General features: G+C 44.0%; 1 protein-coding gene across 1 annotated transcript in view; it reads right to left on the bottom strand.

Moving 5' to 3' along the window:
* Positions 1-2,429: 2,429 nt before the first annotated feature.
* The window catches only part of LOC110511297 (cell adhesion molecule 2-like), a 227,381-nt gene continuing 207,493 nt past the window's right edge, over positions 2,430-22,317 (bottom strand). The window contains exons 8-9 of the mRNA XM_036989434.1: positions 8,573-8,695; positions 2,430-2,764 (exon numbers count right to left, since the gene is read on the bottom strand). Coding sequence (XP_036845329.1) covers positions 2,649-2,764; positions 8,573-8,695 — 239 coding nt within the window. The 3' untranslated portion in view covers positions 2,430-2,648. The remainder of the gene's footprint in view (positions 2,765-8,572; positions 8,696-22,317) is intronic.

Below are 22,317 nucleotides of genomic sequence, written 5' to 3'. Positions count from 1 at the left end.
GACAGTGAAGGGGACAGTAAAGGGGACAGTGAAGGGGACAGTGAAGGGGACAGTAAAGGGGACAGTGAAGGGGACAGTGAAGGGGACAGTGAAGGGGACAGTGAAGGGGACAGTGAAGGGGACAGGGACAGTGAAGGGGACAGTGAAGGGGACAGTGAAGGGGACGGGGACAGTGAAGGGGAAGGGGACAGTGAAGGGGACAGTGAAGGGGACAGTGAAGGGGACAGTGAAGGGGACAGTGAAGGGGAAGGGGACAGTGAAGGGGACAGTGAAGGGGACAGTGAAGGGGACAGTGAAGGGGACAGTGAAGGGGAAGGGGACAGTGAAGGGGACAGTGAAGGGGACAGTGAAGGGGACAGTGAAGGGGAAGGGGACAGTGAAGGGGAAGGGGACAGTGAAGGGGACAGTGAAGGGGAAGGGGACAGTGAAGGGGACAGTGAAGGGGACAGTGAAGGGGACAGTGAAGGGGACAGTGAAGGGGAAGGGGACAGTGAAGGGGACAGTGAAGGGGAAGGGGACAGTGAAGGGGACAGTGAAGGGGACAGTGAAGGGGACAGTGAAGGGGACAGTGAAGGAGCAGTCAGGTTCAGTCTGAAAGACATAAGGCTTAACCAGAACACATTCATTTAAATAAAAGGCTGAAGATGTTTAATTAACTGCCTAGAAGCTGTGAAATGACGGTTTGAATTAAAAGACAGAAAAATAAAATCAGTGTAGATGAATGACATTAAGTAGTTATAACAGGTGTCTGTCATCATCAGTGTAGATGAATGACATTAAGTAGTTATAACAGGTGTCTGTCATCATCAGTGTAGATGAATGACATTAAGTAGTTATAACAGGTGTCTGTCATCATCAGTGTAGATGAATGACATTAAGTAGTTATAACAGGTGTCTGTCATCATCAGTGTAGATGAATGACATTAAGTAGTTATAACAGGTGTCTGTCATCATCAGTGTAGATGAATGACATTAAGTAGTTATAACAGGTGTCTGTCATCATCAGTGTAGATGAATGACATTAAGTAGTTATAACAGGTGTCTGTCATCATCAGTGTAGATGAATGACATTAAGTAGTTATAACAGGTGTCTGTCATCATCAGTGTAGATTAATGACATTAAGTAGTTATAACAGGTGTCTGTCATCATCAGTGTAGATGAATGACATTAAGTAGTTATAACAGGTGTCTGTCATCATCAGTGTAGATGAATGACATAACGTAGTTATAACATCGCTGACAGGCAGAGTGGACATTAAAGCCTTATATTTAGGCACCATGTAACCAACAGTGTGTTGTGGACAGGGAGTGTCTGTGTGTGTGTGTGTGGACAGGGAGTGTGTGTGTGTGTGTGTGTGGGCAGGGAGTGTGTGTGTGTGTTGTGGACAGGGAGTGTGTGTGTGTGGGTTGTGGACAGGGAGTGTGTGTGTGTTGTGGACAAGGAGTGAGTGTGTGTGTGTTATGGACCGGGAGTGTGTGTGTGTGTGTTGTGGACCGGGAGTGTGTGTGTGTGTGTGTGTGTGTGTTGTGGACCGGGAGTGTGTGTGTGTGTGTGTGTGTGGACAGGGAGTGTGTGTGTGTTGTGGACAAGGAGTGAGTGTGTGTGTGTTATGGACCGGGAGTGTGTGTGTGTGTGTTGTGGACCGGGAGTGTGTGTGTGTGTGTGTGTGTGTTGTGGACCGGGAGTGTGTGTGTGTGTGTGTGTGTGGACAGGGAGTGTGTGTGTGTGTGTGTGTGTGTGTGTGTGTGTGTGTGTGTGTGTGTGTGTGTGGACAGGGAGTGTGTGTGTGTGTGTGTTGTGGACCGGGAGTGTGTGTGTGTGTGAACAGGGAGTGTGTGTGTGTGTGTTGTGGACAGGGTGTGTGTGTGTGTTGTGGACCGGGAGTGTGTGTGTGTGTGTTGTGGACCGGGTGGTTTTTGAGGGATCCAGTTAGGTGGTTTTAATAAAGAGGTGGGCGTGGTCTCGTGGATATGCAGATTCTCAGGCTTTTATTTAGCAGATAAAACACAATCAGAAATAAAAAGGCAACATCCCCAGACGGCCAATAGGGCGCGGCCTTTAAAAATGACAGCCGGCAACGTAAACCAGGGCGGTTGGACAAAAAGACGTGAAGGATGGAATGATAACAAAATAGAACAAAAAGGCCAGCAGGAGAGGGGGGTGATGGGAAAAAAAAGGAGTGTTTCCTCTCTGCATCCTGCCCAGGGGGTTCCCTCAGTGAAGCAGCAGGGGCAGTGGAGAAAGAAATATAGAGAGAGAGAGGTGGAGAGAGAGAGAGAGATGAAGAGAGGTGGAGAGAGAGAGAGAGAGAGAGAGAGAGAGACAGAGAGAGAGATGAAGAGAGGTGGAGAGAGAGAGACAGAGAGAGGTGGAGAGAGAGATGAAGAGAGGTGGAGAGAGAGAGGTGAAAAGAGAGAGAGGTGTAGAGAAAGAGAGAGAGAGATGAAGAGAAAGAGAGAGAGAGAGAGAGATGAAGAGAAAGAGAGAGAGGTGAAGAGAAAGAGATAGATAGAGAGATAAGGAGATAGAGGGAGAGTTAGATAAAGAGAAATAGAGAGAAAGAGGGGGCAGCAGACCAATCTAAATAAAGTACTCCTTCTTCTCCTCAGCACGTTTTGGGGCAGCGGATCAGAGCGCCCTCTACAGTCTAGATAAAGTACTCCTTCTTCCCCTCAGCATGTGTGTTGCCCTCTGCGTTGATGATAGCTGTATCAGCATCCGGTGCATCGTCCGCTCCTTTGGCCTCGTTGGTCAGGTACGTTCCTATTGGACAACAAACAGGAAGACAATACGTGAGGTATATTCCTATTGGACAACAAGAAGGAAACAAACGTTTTTGAAACATTTGGAAACCTGTCTTGCTCCATCGTAGTCAGTGATAATCCTGTTTTTTTAAACATGTTTTTTCAACGTGACGGCCCTTCGAGCCGAATAGGAACATTGTCCCGGAACAGCTGCTTGATGATCGTCAATGGGCTATAAACTCTGGTCATAGTTGATCTGTGTTAGTATTTGGTATGTTACCTTGGTGGCTGGTCAGGTAAACCTGGATATTGTAATTGGACTATAGACACTATATAGTTGATTAGGTGTGTTGGTCGTGTAGGTTACCTTGGTGGCTGGTCAGGTAAACCTGGTTATTGTAATTGGACTATAGACACTATATAGTTGATTAGGTGTGTTGGTCGTGTAGGTTACCTTGGTGGCTGGTCAGGTAAACCTGGTTATTGTAATTGGACTATAGACACTATATAGTTGATTAGGTGTGTTGGTCGTGTAGGTTACCTTTAAACCTGATATCTGGTTATAAAATGAATGGAGGTGGTCAGGTCTTAGATGTATTGGTCAGGTATGGAGGTGGTCAGGTATGGAGGTGGTCAGGTCTTAGATGTGTTGGTCAGGTGTGCTACTAAAAGGTGAACTACCTTAATGCCTGACTATGTAACTGATTATAAACAGGAGGACAAACTGGATAGACAACGATAATTGGTCAGGTGTTTTACAGGTATTGTGTGTTACAGATACCGAAGGTGTCCTATCTCTCTGACAGACCAGGTACCTGACTATTAAACAGGTGTCCTATCTCTCTGACAGACCAGGTACCTGGCTAGTAAACAGGTGTCCTATCTCTCTGACCTACAGGTACCTGACTATTAAACAGGTGTCCTATCTCTCTGACAGACCAGGTACCTGACTAGTAAACAGGTGTCCTATCTCTCTGACCTACAGGTACCTGACTATTAAACAGGTGTCCTATCTCTCTGACAGACCAGGTACCTGACTATTAAACAGGTGTCCTATCTCTCTGACAGACCAGGTACCTGACTATTAAACAGGTGTCCTATCTCTCTGACAGACCAGGTACCTGACTATTAAACAGGTGTCCTATCTCTCTGACAGACCAGGTACCTGACTATTAAACAGGTGTCCTATCTCTCTGACAGACCAGGTACCTGACTAGTAAACAGATGTCCTATCTCTCTGACAGACCAGGTACCTGACTAGTAAACAGATGTCCTATCTCTCTGACAGACCAGGTACCTGACTATTAAACAGGTGTCCTATCTCTCTGACAGACCAGGTACCTGACTAGTAAACAGGTGTCCTATCTCTCTGACCTACCAGGTACCTGACTATTAAACAGGTGTCCTATCTCTCTGACAGACCAGGTACCTGAATATTAAACAGGTGTCCTATCTCTGACAGACCAGGTACCTGACTATTAAACAGGTGTCCTATCTCTCTGACAGACCAGGTACCTGACTATTAAACAGGTGTCCTATCTCTCTGACAGACCAGGTACCTGACTATTAAACAGGTGTCCTATCTCTCTGACAGACCAGGTACCAGACTAGTAAACAGGTGTCCTATCGCTCTGATATACCAGGTACCTGACTATTAAACAGGTGTCCTATCTCTCTGACAGACCAGGTACCTGACTATTAAACAGGTGTCCTATCTCTCTGACAGACCAGGTACCTGACTAGTAAACAGGTGTCCTATCTATCTGACAGACCAGGTACCTGACTATTAAACAGGTGTCCTATCTCTCTGACAGACCAGGTACCTGACTATTAAACAGGTGTCCTATCTCTCTGACAGACCAGGTACCTGACTAGTAAACAGGTGTCCTATCTCTCTGACAGACCAGGTACCTGACTATTAAACAGGTGTCCTATCTCTCTGACAGACCAGGTACCTGACTATTAAACAGGTGTCCTATCTCTCTGACAGACCAGGTACCTGACTATTAAACAGGTGTCCTATCTCTCTGACAGACCATGTACCTGACTATTAAACAGGTGTCCTATCTCTCTGACAGACCAGGTACCTGACTATTAAACAGGTGTCCTATCTCTCTGACAGACCAGGTACCTGACTAGTAAACAGATGTCCTATCTCTCTGACAGACCAGGTACCTGACTATTTAACAGGTGTCCTATCTCTCTGACAGACCAGGTACCTGACTAGTAAACAGGTGTCCTATCGCTCTGATATACCAGGTACCTGACTATTAAACAGGTGTCCTATCTCTCTGACAGACCAGGTACCTGACTATTAAACAGGTGTCCTATCTCTCTGACAGACCAGGTACCTGACTATTAAAGATATGTCCTATCTCTCTGACAGACCATGTACCTGACTATTAAACAGGTGTCCTATCTCTCTGACAGACCAGGTACCTGACTATTAAACAGGTGTCCTATCTCTCTGACAGACCAGGTACCTGACTATTAAACAGGTGTCCTATCTCTCTGACAGACCAGGTACCTGACTAGTAAACATGTGTCCTATCTCTCTGACAGACCAGGTACCTGACTAGTAAACAGGTGTCCTATCTCTCTGATAGACCAGGTACCTGACTAGTAAACAGGTGTCCTATCTCTCTGACAGACCAGGTACCTGACTATTAAACAGGTGTCCTATCTCTCTGACAGACCAGGTACCTGACTAGTAAACAGATGTCCTATCTCTCTGACAGACCAGGTACCTGACTATTAAACAGGTGTCCTATCTCTCTGACAGACCAGGTACCTGACTATTAAACAGGTGTCCTATCTCTCTGACAGACCAGGTACCTGACTAGTAAACAGGTGTCCTATCGCTCTGATATACCAGGTACCTGACTATTAAACAGGTGTCCTATCTCTCTGACAGACCAGGTACCTGACTATTAAACAGGTATCCTATCTCTCTGACCTACCAGGTACCTGACTATTAAACAGGTGTCCTATCTCTCTGACAGACCAGGTACCTGACTATTAAACAGGTGTCCTATCTCTCTGACCTACCAGGTACCTGACTATTAAACAGGTGTCCTATCTCTCTGACAGACCAGGTACCAGACTATTAAACAGGTGTCCTATCTCTCTGACAGACCAGGTACCTGACTATTAAACACGTGTCCTATCTCTCTGACAGACCAGGTACCTGACTATTAAACAGGTGTCCTATCTCTCTGACAGACCAGGTACCTGACTATTAAACAGGTGTCCTATCTCTCTGACAGACCAGGTACCTGACTATTAAACAGGTGTCCTATCTCTCTGACAGACCAGGTACCTGACTAATAAACAGGTGTCCTATCTCTCTGACCTAACAGGTACCTGACTAGTAAACAGATGTCCTATCTCTCTGACAGACCAGGTACCTGACTATTAAACAGGTGTCCTATCTCTCTGATAGACCAGGTACCTGACTACTAAACAGGTGTCCTATCTCTCTGGCCTACCAGGTACCTGACTATTAAACAGGTATCCTATCTCTCTGACAGACCAGGTACCTGAATATTAAACAGGTGTCCTATCTCTGACAGACCAGGTACCTGACTATTAAACAGGTGTCCTATCTCTCTGACAGACCAGGTACCTGACTATTAAACAGGTGTCCTATCTCTCTGACATACCAGGTACCTGACTATTAAACAGGTGTCCTATCTCTCTGACAGACCAGGTACCTGACTATTAAACAGGTGTCCTATCTCTCTGACAGACGAGGTACCTGACTAATAAACAGTGTTTTAGATACAGGTGGTCAGGTGTCTTACTATCAGGAGACCTGTCGTCAGGTGTGTTACTATCAGGAGACCTGTCGTCAGGTGTGTTACTATCAGGAGACCTGTAGTCAGGTGTGTTATTATCAGGAGACCTGTCGTCAGGTGTGTTACTATCAGGAGACCTGTCGTCAGGTGTGCTATTATCAGGAGACCTGTAGTCAGGTGTGTTATTATCAGGAGACCTGTAGTCAGGTGTGTTACTATCAGGAGACCTGTCGTCAGGTGTGTTATTATCAGGAGACCTGTAGTCAGGTGTGTTACTATCAGGAGACCTGTCGTCAGGTGTGTTATCTCTATGTGTTTTACAGGTGTTGTGTGTTACTATCAGGAGACCTGTAGTCAGGTGTGTTATAATCAGGAGACCTGTCGTCAGGTGTGTTATTATCAGGAGACCTATAGTCAGGTGTGTTACTATCAGGAGACCTGTCGTCAGGTGTGTTATCTCTATGTGTTTTACAGGTGTTGTGTGTTACTATCAGGAGACCTGTAGTCAGGTGTGTTACTATCAGGAGACCTGTCGTCAGGTGTGTTATCTCTATGTGTTTTACAGGTGTTGTGTGTTACTATCAGGAGACCTGTCGTCAGGTGTGTTACTATCAGGAGACCGGTCGTCAGGTGTGTTACTGTCAGGAGACCTGTAGTCAGGTGTGTTACTATCAGGAGACCTGTAGTCAGGTGTGTTACTATCAGGAGACCTTTCGTCAGGTGTGTTATCTCTGTGTTTTACAGGTGTTGTGTGTTAATATCAGGAGACCTGTCGTCAGGTGCGTTACTATCAGGAGACCTGTCATCAGGTGTGTTACTATCAGGAGACCTGTCGTCAGGGGTGTTACTATCAGGAGACCTGTCGTCAGGTGTGTTACTATCAGGAGACCTGTCGTCAGGTGTGTTACTATCAGGAGACCTGTCGTCAGGTGTGTTACTATCAGGAGACCTGTCGTCAGGTGTATTATCTCTATGTGTTTTACAGGTGTTGTGTGTTACTATCAGGAGACCTGTCGTCAGGTGTGTTATCTCTATGTGTTTTACAAGTGTTGTGTGTTACTATCAGGAGACCTGTAGTCAGGTGTGTTACTATCAGGAGACCTGTCGTCAGGTGTGTTATCTCTATGTGTTTTACAAGTGTTGTGTGTTACTATCAGGAGACCTGTAGTCAGGTGTGTTACTATCAGGAGACCTGTAGTCAGGTGTGTTACTATCAGGAGACCTGTCATCAAGTGTGTTACTATCAGGAGACCTGTCGTCAGGTGTGTTATCTCTAAGTGTTTTACAGGTGTTGTGTGTTACTATCAGGATACCTGTCGTCAGGTGTGTTATCTCTATGTGTTTTACAGGTGTTGTGTGTTACTATCAGGAGACCTGTCGTCAGGTGTGTTATCTCTATGTGTTTTACAGGTGTTGTGTGTTACTATCAGGAGACCTGTCGTCAGGTGTGTTACTATCAGGAGACCTGTCGTCATGTGTGTTACTATCAGGAAACCTGTCGTCAGGTGTGTTATCTCTGTGTTTTACAGTTGTTGTGTGTTACTATCAGGAGACCTGTCGTCAGGTGTGTTACTATCAGGAGACCTGTCGTCAGGTGTGTTACTATCAGGAGACCTGTCGTCAGGTGTGTTACTATCAGGAGACCTGTAGTCAGGTGTGTTACTATCAGGAGACCTGTCGTCAGGTGTGTTACTATAAGGAGACCTGTCGTCAGGTGTGTTACTATTAGGAGACCTTTCGTCAGGTGTGTTATCTCTATGTGTTTTACAGGTGGTCAGGTGTGTGATCTCTATGTGTTTTACAGGTGGTCAGGTGTGTTATCTCTATGTGTTTTACAGGTGGTCAGGTGTGTTATCTCTATGTGTTTTACAAGTGGTCAGGTGTGTTATCTCTATGTGTTTTACAGGTGGTCAGGTGTGTTATCTCTATGTGTTTTACAGGTGGTCAGGTGTGTTATCTCTATGTGTTTTACAGGTGGTCAGGTGTGTTTTACATGTGTTGTGTGTTACAGGTGCTGTCACATGTTTTACCTTTATGCCTGGCTAGGTAGCGGCCCAAAAAGATGATTAGACACAAGGTAACGAAGACCACCACCGCCACCACTCCACCAATCAGAGCATGGTCTGGTCCGCGCTGCCCCATGGCGTTGGGATCTGGAGAGAGAGGAGGGAAGGAGAAGAGGGGGAGTGCGGGAGGGAGAGTTAAGGAGGGGAGGGAGGTTGAGTTTTATGATATTTATTTTATCTCTCAGATATCGGACAGACAACTTCCTTTTGATTTTCGTTTTGTCTCCGTTCCACTGGTCCACCTTATAGAGGCTAGACCTGTTATGCTATAATAATGGTTATCCCCACACACACCTACACACACACACACCTTCAAACCTGCATACACACACACACACACACACACACACACACACACACACACACACACACACACACACACACACACCTTCAAACACACACACACACACACACACACACACACACACACACACACACACACACACACACACACACACACACCTGCATACACACACACCTTCAAACACACACACACACACACACACAGCTGCATACACACACACCACCTCTGCCTAAGTATGTCAGGTTATGGATACAATATCCCCATCCGAGTCCGTGTGGTTCCTGCTCTGAAAATAATCTGTGGCACAACCTCATCCAGGCCACAGAAGGCCAACTTATAAAAACATGGCTATTATGTACTAAATGAGGAAAGGTTTGTGTTGTTAATAAAGTTAATTCTACAGTATAATTTCACCGGGTCATCTAATTCACAGCAACAGGAGACACGTTGAAATATGACTTTATTCTCTACATTAATTATATATAAATATTGCCACTTTATTCACAACATTATTTAGACATTATTCTCAAAAAAAGTACTGCAAAGTACCACTAACCGTTCGTGTTTCTTTTATTTTCTCTTGAAGCAGAATATAAATATAATATACCAGTGAATGTAGATGAAAATGCAGACCATGTTCAGGGTAATCAGGAAGAAGACTACAGACCATGTTCAGGGTGATCAGGAAGACGACTACAGACCATGTTCAGGGTGATCAGGAAGAAGACCTGACTATAGACCATGTTCAGGGTAATCAGGAAGACGACTACAGACCATGTTCAGGGTAATCAGGAAGACGACTACAGACCATGTTCAGGGTAATCAGGAAGAAGACGACAGACCATGTTCAGGGTAATCAGGAAGAAGACGACAGACCATGTTCAGGGTAATCAGGAAGAAGACCTGACTACAGACCATGTTCAGGGTAATCAGGAAGACGACTACAGACCATGTTCAGGGTAATCAGGAAGAAGACTACAGACCATGTTCAGGGTAATCAGGAAGAAGACTACAGACAAAGTTCAGGGTAATCAGGAAGAAGACGACAGACCATGTTCAGGGTAATCAGGAAGACGACTACAGACCATGTTCAGGGTAATCAGGAAGACGACTACAGACCATGTTCAGGGTCATCAGGAAGAAGACCTGACTACAGACCATGTTCAGGGTAATCAGGAAGAAGACTACAGACCATGTTCAGGGTAATCAGGAAGAAGACCTGACTACAGACCATGTTCAGGGTAATCAGGAAGAAGACTACAGACCATGTTCAGGGTAATCAGGAAGAAGACTACAGACCATGTTCAGGGTAATCAGGAAGAAGACTACAGACCATGTTCAGGGTAATCAGGAAGACGACTACAGACCATGTTCAGGGTAATCAGGAAGACGACTACAGACCATGTTCAGGGTAATCAGGAAGAAGACTACAGACCATGTTCAGGGTAATCAGGAAGACGACTACAGACCATGTTCAGGGTAAATCAGGAAGACGACTACAGACCATGTCCTCTATGAAGTAAACCTTGCAAGTGCACTATATAGGGAATAAGGTGCCATAGGGCTCTGGTCTAAAGTAGTGCACTATATAGGGAATACGGTGTCATAGGGCTCTGGTCTAAAGTAGTGCACTATATAGGGAATAGGGTGCATTAGGGCTCTGGTCTAAAGTAGTGCACTATATAGGGAATAGGGTGCATTAGGGCTCTGGTCTAAAGTAGTGCACTATATAGGGAATACGGTGTCATAGGGCTCTGGTCTAAAGTAGTGCACTATATAGGGAATAGGATGCCATAGGGTTCTGTCCAAAGTCGTGCACTATGTAGTGTGCCATTTGGGACCTAGGCTTTGTTAGGTGCCCTTCCCACTACTCCACAGAGGCTTTCTCTCATATCCTAGCGTTTGACCTATGCCCTAGTTTCTGTCCTGTGTCCTGTTTTTTAAATCCTCACAGAATGGAATGAATACTGAATATTTGATTAACTTCATCCAGCCCAGACACATCGTATGTGGTTTTGTCTTCACTGACACCAAACTATAGCAGACGTATGACTTGTAGCTCATTTCTGTGCTGAGGTATTTGGTATTTGTATGTGTGTTTGGGTGTAACAGGCCATGACAGAGGGCTGATAGGGGGCAGTCAGACAGACAGAGAGAACAGAGGGAAGAGAGAGAACTGAATGCATTAACAGACAGTCCTCTCTCTCCTTTTCTCTATCTCCACCTCAACCCCCCCGCTCTCTCCTTTTCTCTATCTCCACCTCAACCCCCCCCCGCTCTCTCCTTTTCTCTATCTCCACCTCAACCCCCCCCGCTCTCTCCTTTTCTCTATCTCCACCTCAACCCCCCCCCGCTCTCTCCTTTTCTCTATCTCCACCTCAACCCCCCCCCCCCCCGCTCTCTCCTTTTCTCTATCTCCCCTTCTCTCTACTTTCTCATCAACCCAGGTGGCGCAAATTCAACATTCCTCAGCTGTCCGCTCTACTGACCAAGCAAGACCACAGCAGCGTGACCACAGTGTGTGTGTGTGTGTGTGAGTGTGTGTGTGTGTGTGTGTGTGTGTGTGTGTGTGTGTGTGTGTGTGTGTGTGTGTGTGTGTGTGTGTGAGTGTGTGTGGGCGAGTGTGTGTGTGTGTGTGTGTGTGTGTGTGTGTGTGTGTGTGTGTGTGTGTGTGTGTGTGTGCGTGCGTGTGAGTGTGTGTGTGTGTATGAGTGTGTGTGGTCGAGTGTGACAGCCAGGGCATTCGGACCGTGGAGGGTTATGGAGCAATACAAAGCCTGATGCTTACATGTTTTAGAGAGATAGTTGGGGGTATAGATGGGGCGAGAGAGAGAGAAGACAGAAAGAGAGGAGAGAGAGAGAGAGACATGACAGCGAGAGGACAGAGAGAGCACAGACAGAGGACAGAGAGAGAGGGTTGGGGGTATAGATGGGGCGAGAGAGAGAGAAGACAGAAAGAGAGGAGAGAGAGAGAGACATGACAGCGAGAGGACAGAGAGAGCACAGACAGAGGACAGAGAGAGAGGGTGAGAGAGAGGACAGAGAGAGAGGACAGAGAGAGAGGACATAGAGAGCACAGACAGAGGACAGAGCGAGAGAGGACAGAGAGAGATGGAGAGAGAGAGAGGACAGAGAGAGATGGAGAGAGAGAGAGGACAGAGAGAGAGACATGACAGCGAGAGGACAGAGAGAGCACAGACAGAGGACAGAGAGAGAGGGAGAGAGAGAGAGGACAGAGAGAGAGGACAGAGAGAGAGGACATAGAGAGCACAGACAGAGGACAGAGCGAGAGAGGACAGAGAGAGAGGACAGAGAGAGAGAGGACAGAGAGAGATGGAGAGAGAGAGAGGACAGAGAGAGATGGAGAGAGAGAGAGGACAGAGAGAGATGGAGAGAGAGAGAGGACAGAGAGAGAAAGAGAGAGGACAGAGAGAGAGAGAGAGAAAGAGAGAGGACAGAGAGAGAGGACAGAGAGAATGACCACAGCAGTGCTGTTAGCAATAATTTCCCGGGACTGTGCCTCAAAACCTGCCGTTAACCTGGCCCACCACTCCACCCTGGTCCACCACTCCACCCTGGTCCACCACTCCACCCAGGTCCACCACTCCACCCTGGTCCACCACTCCACCGTGGTCCACCACTCCACCCTGGCCCACCACTCCACCCTGGCCCACCACTCCACCCTGGTCCACCACTCCACCCTGGTCCACCACTCCACCCTGGTCCACCACTCCACCCAGGTCCACCACTCCACCCAGGTCCACCACTCCACCCAGGTCCACCACTCCACCCTGGTCCACCACTCCACCCAGGTCCACCACTCCACCCTGGTCCACCACTCCACCCTGGTCCACCACTCCACCCTGGTCCACCCAGGTCCACCACTCCACCCTGGTCCACCACTCCACCCTGGTCCACCACTCCACCCTGGTCCACCACTCCACCCTGACCCACCACTCCACACTGGCCCACCACTCCACCCTGACCCACCACTCCATCCTTACCCACCACTCCACCCTGGTCCACCACTCCACCCTGGTCCACCACTCCACCCTGACCCACCACTCCACCCTGGCCCACCACTCCACCCTGGCCCACCACTCCACCCTGGCCCACCACTCCACCCTGGTCCACCACTCCACCCTGGCCCACCACTCCACCTGCCCAAGCCCCTTCCTGCAACAGGCCCAACCCCACTATTACACCTGCCCAACCCCCACTATTACACCTTCCCAAGCCCCTTCCTACAACAGGCCCAACCCCACTATTACACCTGCCCAACCCCACAATTACACCTGCCCAACCCACATTATTACACCTTCCCAAGCCCCTTCCTGCAACAGGCCCAACCCCCACTATTACACCTTCCCAAGCCCCTTCCTGCAACAGGCCCAACCCCCACTATTACACCTGCCCAACCCCCACTATTACACCTTCCCAGCCCCATCCTGCAACAGGCCCAACCCCCACTAATACACCTGCCCAAGCACCTTCCTGCAACAGGCCCAACCCCCACTAATACACCTTCCCCAGCCCCATCCTGCAACAGGCCCAACCCCCACTATTACACCTCCCCCCCCAACCCCCATCCTACAACCTAAGAGGTATGTATCAGATGCTCAACATGCTCTGCTCACACCTACTGTAATGGTCCGGGCCTAAACCACAACAGAAACAACACTAGACACTAAACAACACTAGACACTATGGAACACAGAGCTTTTACTATCTCATCCTGGAATATAAAGGTCTTTGGCCTAAAGTGCAGGAACACAGACTTGTCATCCTACAAGAAACATGGTATAGAGGAGATGGACCCACTGGTTACAGAGAGCTGGTAGTCCCATCCACCACACTACCAGGTGGGTGGTATAGAGGAGATGGACCCACTGGATGACCTCTAGGTTACAGAGAGCTGGTAGTCCCATCCACCACACTACCAGGTGGGTGGTATAGAGGAGATGGACCCACTGGTTGCCCTCTAGGTTACAGAGAGCTGGTAGTCCCATCCACCAAACTACCAGGTGGGTGGTATAGAGGAGATGGACCCACTGGTTGTCCTCTAGGTTACAGAGAGCTGGTAGTCCCATCCACCACACTACCAGGTATGAAACATGGTATAGATGAGACGGACCCAACTATTAAAGACGACCAGAACCCACTGGATTCTCCAATTACATTGAATGAACTACAGGACAAATTACAAACCCTCCAACCCAAAAAGGCCTGTGGTGTTGATGGTATCAATGAAATTATCACATATACAGACCACAAGTTCCAATTGGCTATTCTTAAACTCTTCAACATCCTCCTCAGCTCTGGCATCTTCCCCAATATTTGGAACCAAGGACTGATCACCCCAATCCACAAAAATTGAGACAAATGTGACCCCAATAACTACCGTGGGATATGCATCAACAGCATTATCATTAACAGCAGACTGATACATTTCCTCAGTGAAAACAATGTACTGAGCAAATGTCACATTGAATTTTTACCAAATTACCATAGGACAGACCACGTATTCACCCTGCACACCCTAATTGACAACCAAACAAACCAACACAAAGGCAAAGTCTTCTCATGCTTTGTTGATTTCAAAAAAGCTTTTGACTCAATTTGTCTTGAGGGTCTGCTATACAAATTGATGGAAAGTGGTGTTGGGGGTAAAACATACATTATTCTAAAATCCATGAACACAAACAACAAGTGTGTGATTAAAATTGGCCCTGACAGTGAATCTCAGTAAGACAAAAATAATGGTGTTCCAAAAAAGGTCCAGTCGCCAGGACCACAAATACAAATTCCATCTAGACACTGTTGCCCTAGAGCACACAAAAAACTATACATACCTTGGCCTAAACATCAGCACCACAGGTAACTTCCACAAAGCTGTGAACGATCTGAGAGACAAGGCAAGAAGGGCATTCTATGCCATCAAAAGAAACATAAATTTCAACATACCAATTAGGATCTGGCATAAAATACATGAATAATTTATAGAACACATTGCCCTTTATTTTTGTGAGGTCTGGGGTCCGCTCACCAACCAAGAATTCACTCAATGGGACAAACACCAAATTGAGACTCTGCATGCCGAATTCTGCAAAAATATCCTCAGTGTACAACGTAGAACACCAAATAATGCATGCAGAGCAGAATTAGGCCGATACCCACTAATGATCAAAATCCAGAAAAGTGCCGTTAAATTCTACAACCACCTGAAAGGAAGCGATTCCCAAACCTTCCATAACAAAGCCATCACCTACAGAGAGATTAACCTGGAGAAGAGTCCCCTAAGCAAGCTGGTCCTGTTCACAAACACACCCCACAGAGCCCCAGGACAGCAACACAATTAGACCCAACCAAATCATTAGAAAACAAAAAGATAATTACTTGACACATTGGAAAGAATTAACAAAAAAACAGAGTAAACTAGAATGCTATTTGGCCCTAAACAGAGAGTACACAGCAGCAGAATACCTGACCACTGTGACTGACCCAAAATTAAGGAAAGATTTGACTATGTACAGACTCAGTGAGCATAGCCTTGCTATTGAGAAAGGCCGCCGTAGGCAGACATGGCTCTCAAGAGAAGACAGGCTATGTGCTCACTGCCCACAAAATGAGGTGGAAACTGAGCTGCACTTCCTAACCTCCTGCCCAATGTATGACCATGTTAGAGACATACAGTGGGGCAAAAAAGTATTTAGTCAGCCACCAATTGTGCAAGTTCTCCCACTTAAAAAGATGAGAGAGGCCTGTAATTTTCATCATAGGTACACTTCAACTATGACAGACAAAATGAGAAAAAAAATCCAGAAAATCACATGGTAGGATTTTTAATGAATTTATTTGCAAATTATGGTGGAAAATAAGCATTTTGTCTGTCATAGTTGAAGTGTACCTATAATGAAAACTACAGGCCTCTCTCATCTTTTGAAGTGGGAGAACTTGCACAATTGGTGGCTGACTAAATACTTTTTTGCCCCACTGTGTATTTCCCTCAGATTACACAGACCCACAAAGAATTAGAAAACAAAGCCGATGTTGATAAACTCCCATATCTACTGGGTGAAATACCACAGTGTGACATCACAGCAGCAAGATTTGTGACCTGTTGCCACAAGAAAAGGGCAACCAGTGAAGAACAAACACCATTGTAAATACAACCCATATTTATGTTTATTTATTTCCCTTTTCTACTTTCACTATTTTCACATCGTTACAACACTGTACATATACATAATATTACACTGTATATAGACATATACAGTGCCTTGCGAAAGTATTCAGCCCCCTTGAACTTTGCAACCTTTCGCCACATTTCAGGCTTCAAACATAAAGATATAAAACTGTATTTTTTTGTGAAGAATCAACAACAAGTGGGACACAATCATGAAGTGGAACGACATTTATTGGATATTTCAAACTTTTTTAACAAATCAAAAACTGAAAAATTGGGCGTGCAAAATTATTCAGCCCCCTTAAGTTAATACTTTGTAGCGCCACCTTTTGCTGCGATTACAGCTGTAAGTCGCTTGGGGTATGTCTCTATCAGTTTTGCACATCGAGAGACTGACATTTTTTCCCATTCCTCCTTGCAAAACAGCTCGAGCTCAGTGAGGTTGGATGGAGAGCATTTGTGAACAGCAGTTTTCAGTTCTTTCCACAGATTCTCGATTGGATTCAGGTCTGGACTTTGACTTGGCCATTCTAACACCTGGATATGTTTATTTTTGAACCATTCCATTGTAGATTTTGCTTTATGTTTTGGATCATTGTCTTGTTGGAAGACAAATCTCCGTCCCAGTCTCAGGTCTTTTGTAGACTCCATCAGGTTTTCTGCCAGAATGGTCCTGTATTTGGCTCCATCCATCTTCCCATCAATTTTAACCATCTTCCCTGTCCCTGCTGAAGAAAAGCAGGCCCAAACCATGATGCTGCCACCACCATGTTTGACAGTGGGGATGGTGTGATCAGCTGTGTTGCTTTTACGCCAAACATAACGTTTTGCATTGTTTCCAAAAAGTTCAATTTTGGTTTCATCTGACCAGAGCACCTTCTTCCACATGTTTGGTGTGTCTCCCAGGTGGCTTGTGGCAAACTTTAAACAACACTTTTTATGGATATCTTTAAGAAATGGCTTTCTTCTTGCCACTCTTCCATAAAGGCCAGATTTGTGCAATATACAACTGATTGTTGTCCTATGGACAGAGTCTCCCACCTCAGCTGTAGATCTCTGCAGTTCATCCAGAGTGATCATGGGCCTCTTGGCTGCATCTCTGATCAGTCTTCTCCTTGTATGAGCTGAAAGTTTAGAGGGACGGCCAGGTCTTGGTAGATTTGCAGTGGTCTGATACTCCTTCCATTTCAATATTATCGCTTGCACAGTGCTCCTTGGGATGTTTAAAGCTTGGGAAATCTTTTTGTATCCAAATCCGGCTTTAAACTTCTTCACAACAGTATCTCGGACCTGCCTGGTGTGTTCGTTGTTCTTCATGATGCGCTCTGCGCTTTTAACGGACCTCTGAGACTATCACAGTGCAGGTGCATTTATACGGAGACTTGATTACACACAGGTGGATTGTATTTATCATCATTAGTCATTTAGGTCAACATTGGATCATTCAGAGATCCTCACTGAACTTCTGGAGAGAGTTTGCTGCACTGAAAGTAAAGGGGCTGAATAATTTTGCACGCCCAATTTTTCAGTTTTTGATTTGTTAAAAAAAGTTTGAAATATCCAATAAATGTCGTTCCACTTCATGATTATGTCCCACTTGTTGTTGATTCTTCACAAAAAAATACAGTTTTATATCTTTATGTTTCAAGCCTGAAATGTGGCAAAAGGTCGCAAAGTTCAAGGGGGCCGAATACTTTCGCAAGGCACTGTATATCATTACAACACTGTATATAGACATATATATCATTACAACACTGTATATAGACATATATATCATTACAACACTGTATATAGACATATATATCATTACAACACTGTATATAGACATATATATCATTACAACACTGTATATAGACATATATATCATTACAACACTGTATATAGACATATATATCATTACAACACTGTATATAGACATATATATCATTACAACACTGTATATAGACATATATATCATTACAACACTGTATATAGACATATATATCATTACAACACTGTATATAGACATATATATCATTACAACACTGTATATAGACATATATATCATTACAACACTGTATATAGACATATATATCATTACAACACTGTATATAGACATATATATCATTACAACACTGTATATAGACATATATATCATTACAACACTGTATATAGACATATATATCATTACAACACTGTATATAGACATATATATCATTACAACACTGTATATAGACATATATATCATTACAACACTGTATATAGACATATATATCATTACAACACTGTATATAGACATATATATCATTACAACACTGTATATAGACATATATATCATTACAACACTGTATATAGACATATATATCATTACAACACTGTATATAGACATATATATCATTACAACACTGTATATAGACATATATATCATTACAACACTGTATATAGACATATATATCATTACAACACTGTATATAGACATATATATCATTACAACACTGTATATAGACATATATATCATTACAACACTGTATATAGACATATATATCATTACAACACTGTATATAGACATATGACATTTGTAATGTCTTTATTCTTTTGGAACTTCTGTGAGTGTCATGTTTACTGTTCATTTTTATTGGTTATTTCACTTTTGTTTATTATCTACTTCACTTGCTTTGGCAATGTTAACACGTTTCCCATACCAATAAAGCCCCTTGAATTGAATTGAGAGAGAAACAGAGAGAGAGAGAGGAGACCACAACCATTCTTCTCTGTACGATTTAATATTGAGGCGACATAGCAAACTGCTCTAAATATTTATAATCTCTTCTCCATAGCCTCACGGCTCCTTTAAATGAAAGAGGTTTAAGGGTTCGAGGCCCACAGTGAACTACAAACCTCAACAACCTTGACTAACACCTTTCCGTTTTTAAATCGGAATAGTGTTTAAAGATGGTGTCAAAATGAAACACGTAACTCTTGGTTCATTTCAGGGAAATGAGGGAAACCTAAAGATAAGTACAAACACTTCTGAAGTGATTGACAGTCGCTGGATTTCACCCTTAACAACCGTAACGAGGTTAAAATAAAAATATTTCACTTTTAGTGACTGATTATATAGAAGTGCAATGAGATGGAAAGAAGACGTTATTAAATGTGAATAGGGGTGTGTGTGTGTGTGTGTGTGTGTGATGATCGTATTAATGAGTTATCGGTTCCAATGAACAGATCAATTAGGCATTTAAACACTCAGACGGAGAAGGAGACAGACACCATGGGAGACCCATGTTTTAGATAGACAGGTATAATCTCTAGGATCACCATCACCTACTGATAAGGGTCTCTGCATATAAATACTTAGGGATGATGAACTGTCTATTAAAATGCATGTTGACGAACTTTATACACGGCTAAAAATCAAGCTAGGCTTCCTCTTCAGAAACAGGACGTGTTTGTCCTCTATAAATAGAAGACAGATTGTGCAAGCTACTTTTATGTCTGTTACAGATTATGGGGATATTATTTACATGAAGGTTACGGCATCAACACTTACATCGCTGGATGCTACTTATCATTGCACACTCAGGTTTATTACGGGTTGCTAGCTACAGAACTCACCACTGTGTTTTATATCGTAATGTGGGTTGGACTTCGCTGTCCGTGAGACGAGAACAACATGCTCTCGTGTTTATCTATAAAGCACTTCTGAATAAACTACCTTCTTATTTATCATCACTCATCAACATTAGAATTCCTAAAACCAGGTCTCAAGCATGGATTACACTTGAGGCCCATGTGATCTCCACAGAGTTGGGTATGGATTCCACTTGAGGCCCATGTGATTTCCACAGAGTTGGGTATGGATTCCACTTGAGGCCCATGCGATCTCCACAGAGTTGGGTATGGATTCCACTTGAGGCCCATGTGATCTCCACAGAGTTGGGTATGGATTCCACTTGAGGCCCATGTGATCTCCACAGAGTTGGGTATGGATTCCACTTGAGGCCCATGTGATTTCCACAGAGTTGGGTATGGATTCCACTTGATGCCCATGTGATCTCCACAGAGTTGGGTATGGCTGCCTTTTCCTGTTACGCTCCTCACCTATGGAATAGCCTCCAGACTAAACTTAAACCTGAGGCTCTTGTCCCCCTGTCACTCATTTTAAACATTTATTGAAGCATTTTTATTTTTTGCATTGCTTGTAACTGGGAATGTTGCATTGCTTGTTTTGGGGAATGTTCTTGTGCTGTTAGGGGAATAATCTGTTAGTAGAATAACCTGTTAGGGGAATAACCTGTTAGTAGAATAACCTGTTAGGGGAATAACCTGTTAGTAGAATAACCTGTTAGGGGTATAACCTGTTAGTAGAATAACCTGTTAGGGGAATAACCTGTTAGGGGAATAACCTGTTAGTAGAATAACCTGTTAGGGGAATAACCTGTTAGTAGAATAACCTGTTAGGGGTATAACCTGTTAGTAGAATAACCTGTTAGGGGAATAACCTGTTAGGGGAATAACCTGTTAGTAGAATAACCTGTTAGGGGTATAACCTGTTAGTAGAATAACCTGTTAGGGGAATAACCTGTTAGTAGAATAACCTGTTAGGGGAATAACCTGTTAGTAGAATAACCTGTTAGGGGTATAACCTGTTAGTAGAATAACCTGTTAGGGGAATAACCTGTTAGGGGAATAACCTGTTAGGGGAATAACCTGTTAGTAGAATAACCTGTTAGGGGTATAACCTGTTAGTAGAATAACCTGTTAGTAGAATAACCTGTTAGTGGAATAACCTGTTAGTGGAATAACCTGTTAGTGGAATAAACTGGTAGGGGAATAACCTGTTAGGGGAATAAACTGGTAGGGGAATAACCTGTTAGGGGAATAACCTGTTAGGGGAATAACCTGTTAGGGGAATAACCTGTTAGTGGAATAACCTGTTAGGGGAATAACCTGTTAGGGGAATAACCTGTTAGGGGTATAACCTGTTAGTAGAATAACCTGTTAGTAGAATAACCTGTCATAGGAATAACCTGTTAGGGGAACAACCTGTTAGGGGAATAACCTGTCAGGGGAATAACATGTTAGGAGAATAACCTGTTAGGGGAATAACCTGTTAGGGGAATAACCTGTTAGGGGTATAACCTGTTAGTAGAATAACCTGTTAGTAGAATAACCTGTCAGGGGAATAACCTGTTAGGGGAACAACCTGTTAGGGGAACAACCTGTCAGGGGAAAAACATGTTAGGGGAATAACCTGTTAGGGGAATAACCTGTTAGGGGAATAACCTGTTAGGGGAATAACCTGTTAGGGGAATAACCTGTTAGGAGAATAACTTGTTAGGAGAATAACCTGTTAGGAGAATAACTTGTTAGGGGAATAACATGTTAGGGGAATAACCTGTTAGGGGAATAACTTGTTAGGGGAATAACCTGTTAGGAGAATAACCTGTTAGGAGAATAACCTGTTAGGGGAATAACCTGTGTGTAAATGTAATCTGTTGCTGTATGTTTTTATTGTGTTATCTGTGATGGTTTTGTCTTGTGTAGTTTCTTAATCATTGTACCTAAACTGTATGTGTAAACATGTATACGCAGGGCCCAGCTGTAACAGAGACCTTGGTCTTAGTCTGTGTTCCTTGTTGAAATAATAATGTTTTAGATAGAAGGGTATAATCTCTAGGTTCACCATCACCTACTGCGCGATCAGTACTATATTACTCAGTACTATATTACCCAGTACTATATTACACAGTACTATATTACACAGTACTATATTACTCAGTACTATATTACCCAGTACTATATTACTCAGCACTGTATTATATTACCCAGTACTATATTACTCAGTACTATATTACCCAGTACTATATTACCCAGTACTATATTACCCAGTACAGTATTACCCAGTACTGTATTACCCAGCACTATATTACCCAGCACTATATTACTCAGTACTATATTACTCAGTACTATATTACTCAGTACTATATTACTCAGTACTATATTACTCAGTACTATATTACTCAGTACTATATTACTCAGTACTATATTACCCAGTACTATATTACCCAGCACTATATTACTCAGTACTATATTACTCAGTACTATATTACTCAGTACTATATTACCCAGTACTATATTACCCAGAACTATTTTACCCAGTACTATATTACCCAGTACTATATTACACAGTAATATATTACTCAGTACTATATTACCCAGTACTATATTACTCAG

Source organism: Oncorhynchus mykiss, chromosome 10 (assembly GCF_013265735.2).
Source record: "Oncorhynchus mykiss isolate Arlee chromosome 10, USDA_OmykA_1.1, whole genome shotgun sequence".
Classification (NCBI taxonomy): Eukaryota; Metazoa; Chordata; class Actinopteri; order Salmoniformes; family Salmonidae; genus Oncorhynchus; species Oncorhynchus mykiss.
This window is presented reverse-complemented; position numbering and strand designations above follow the sequence as displayed.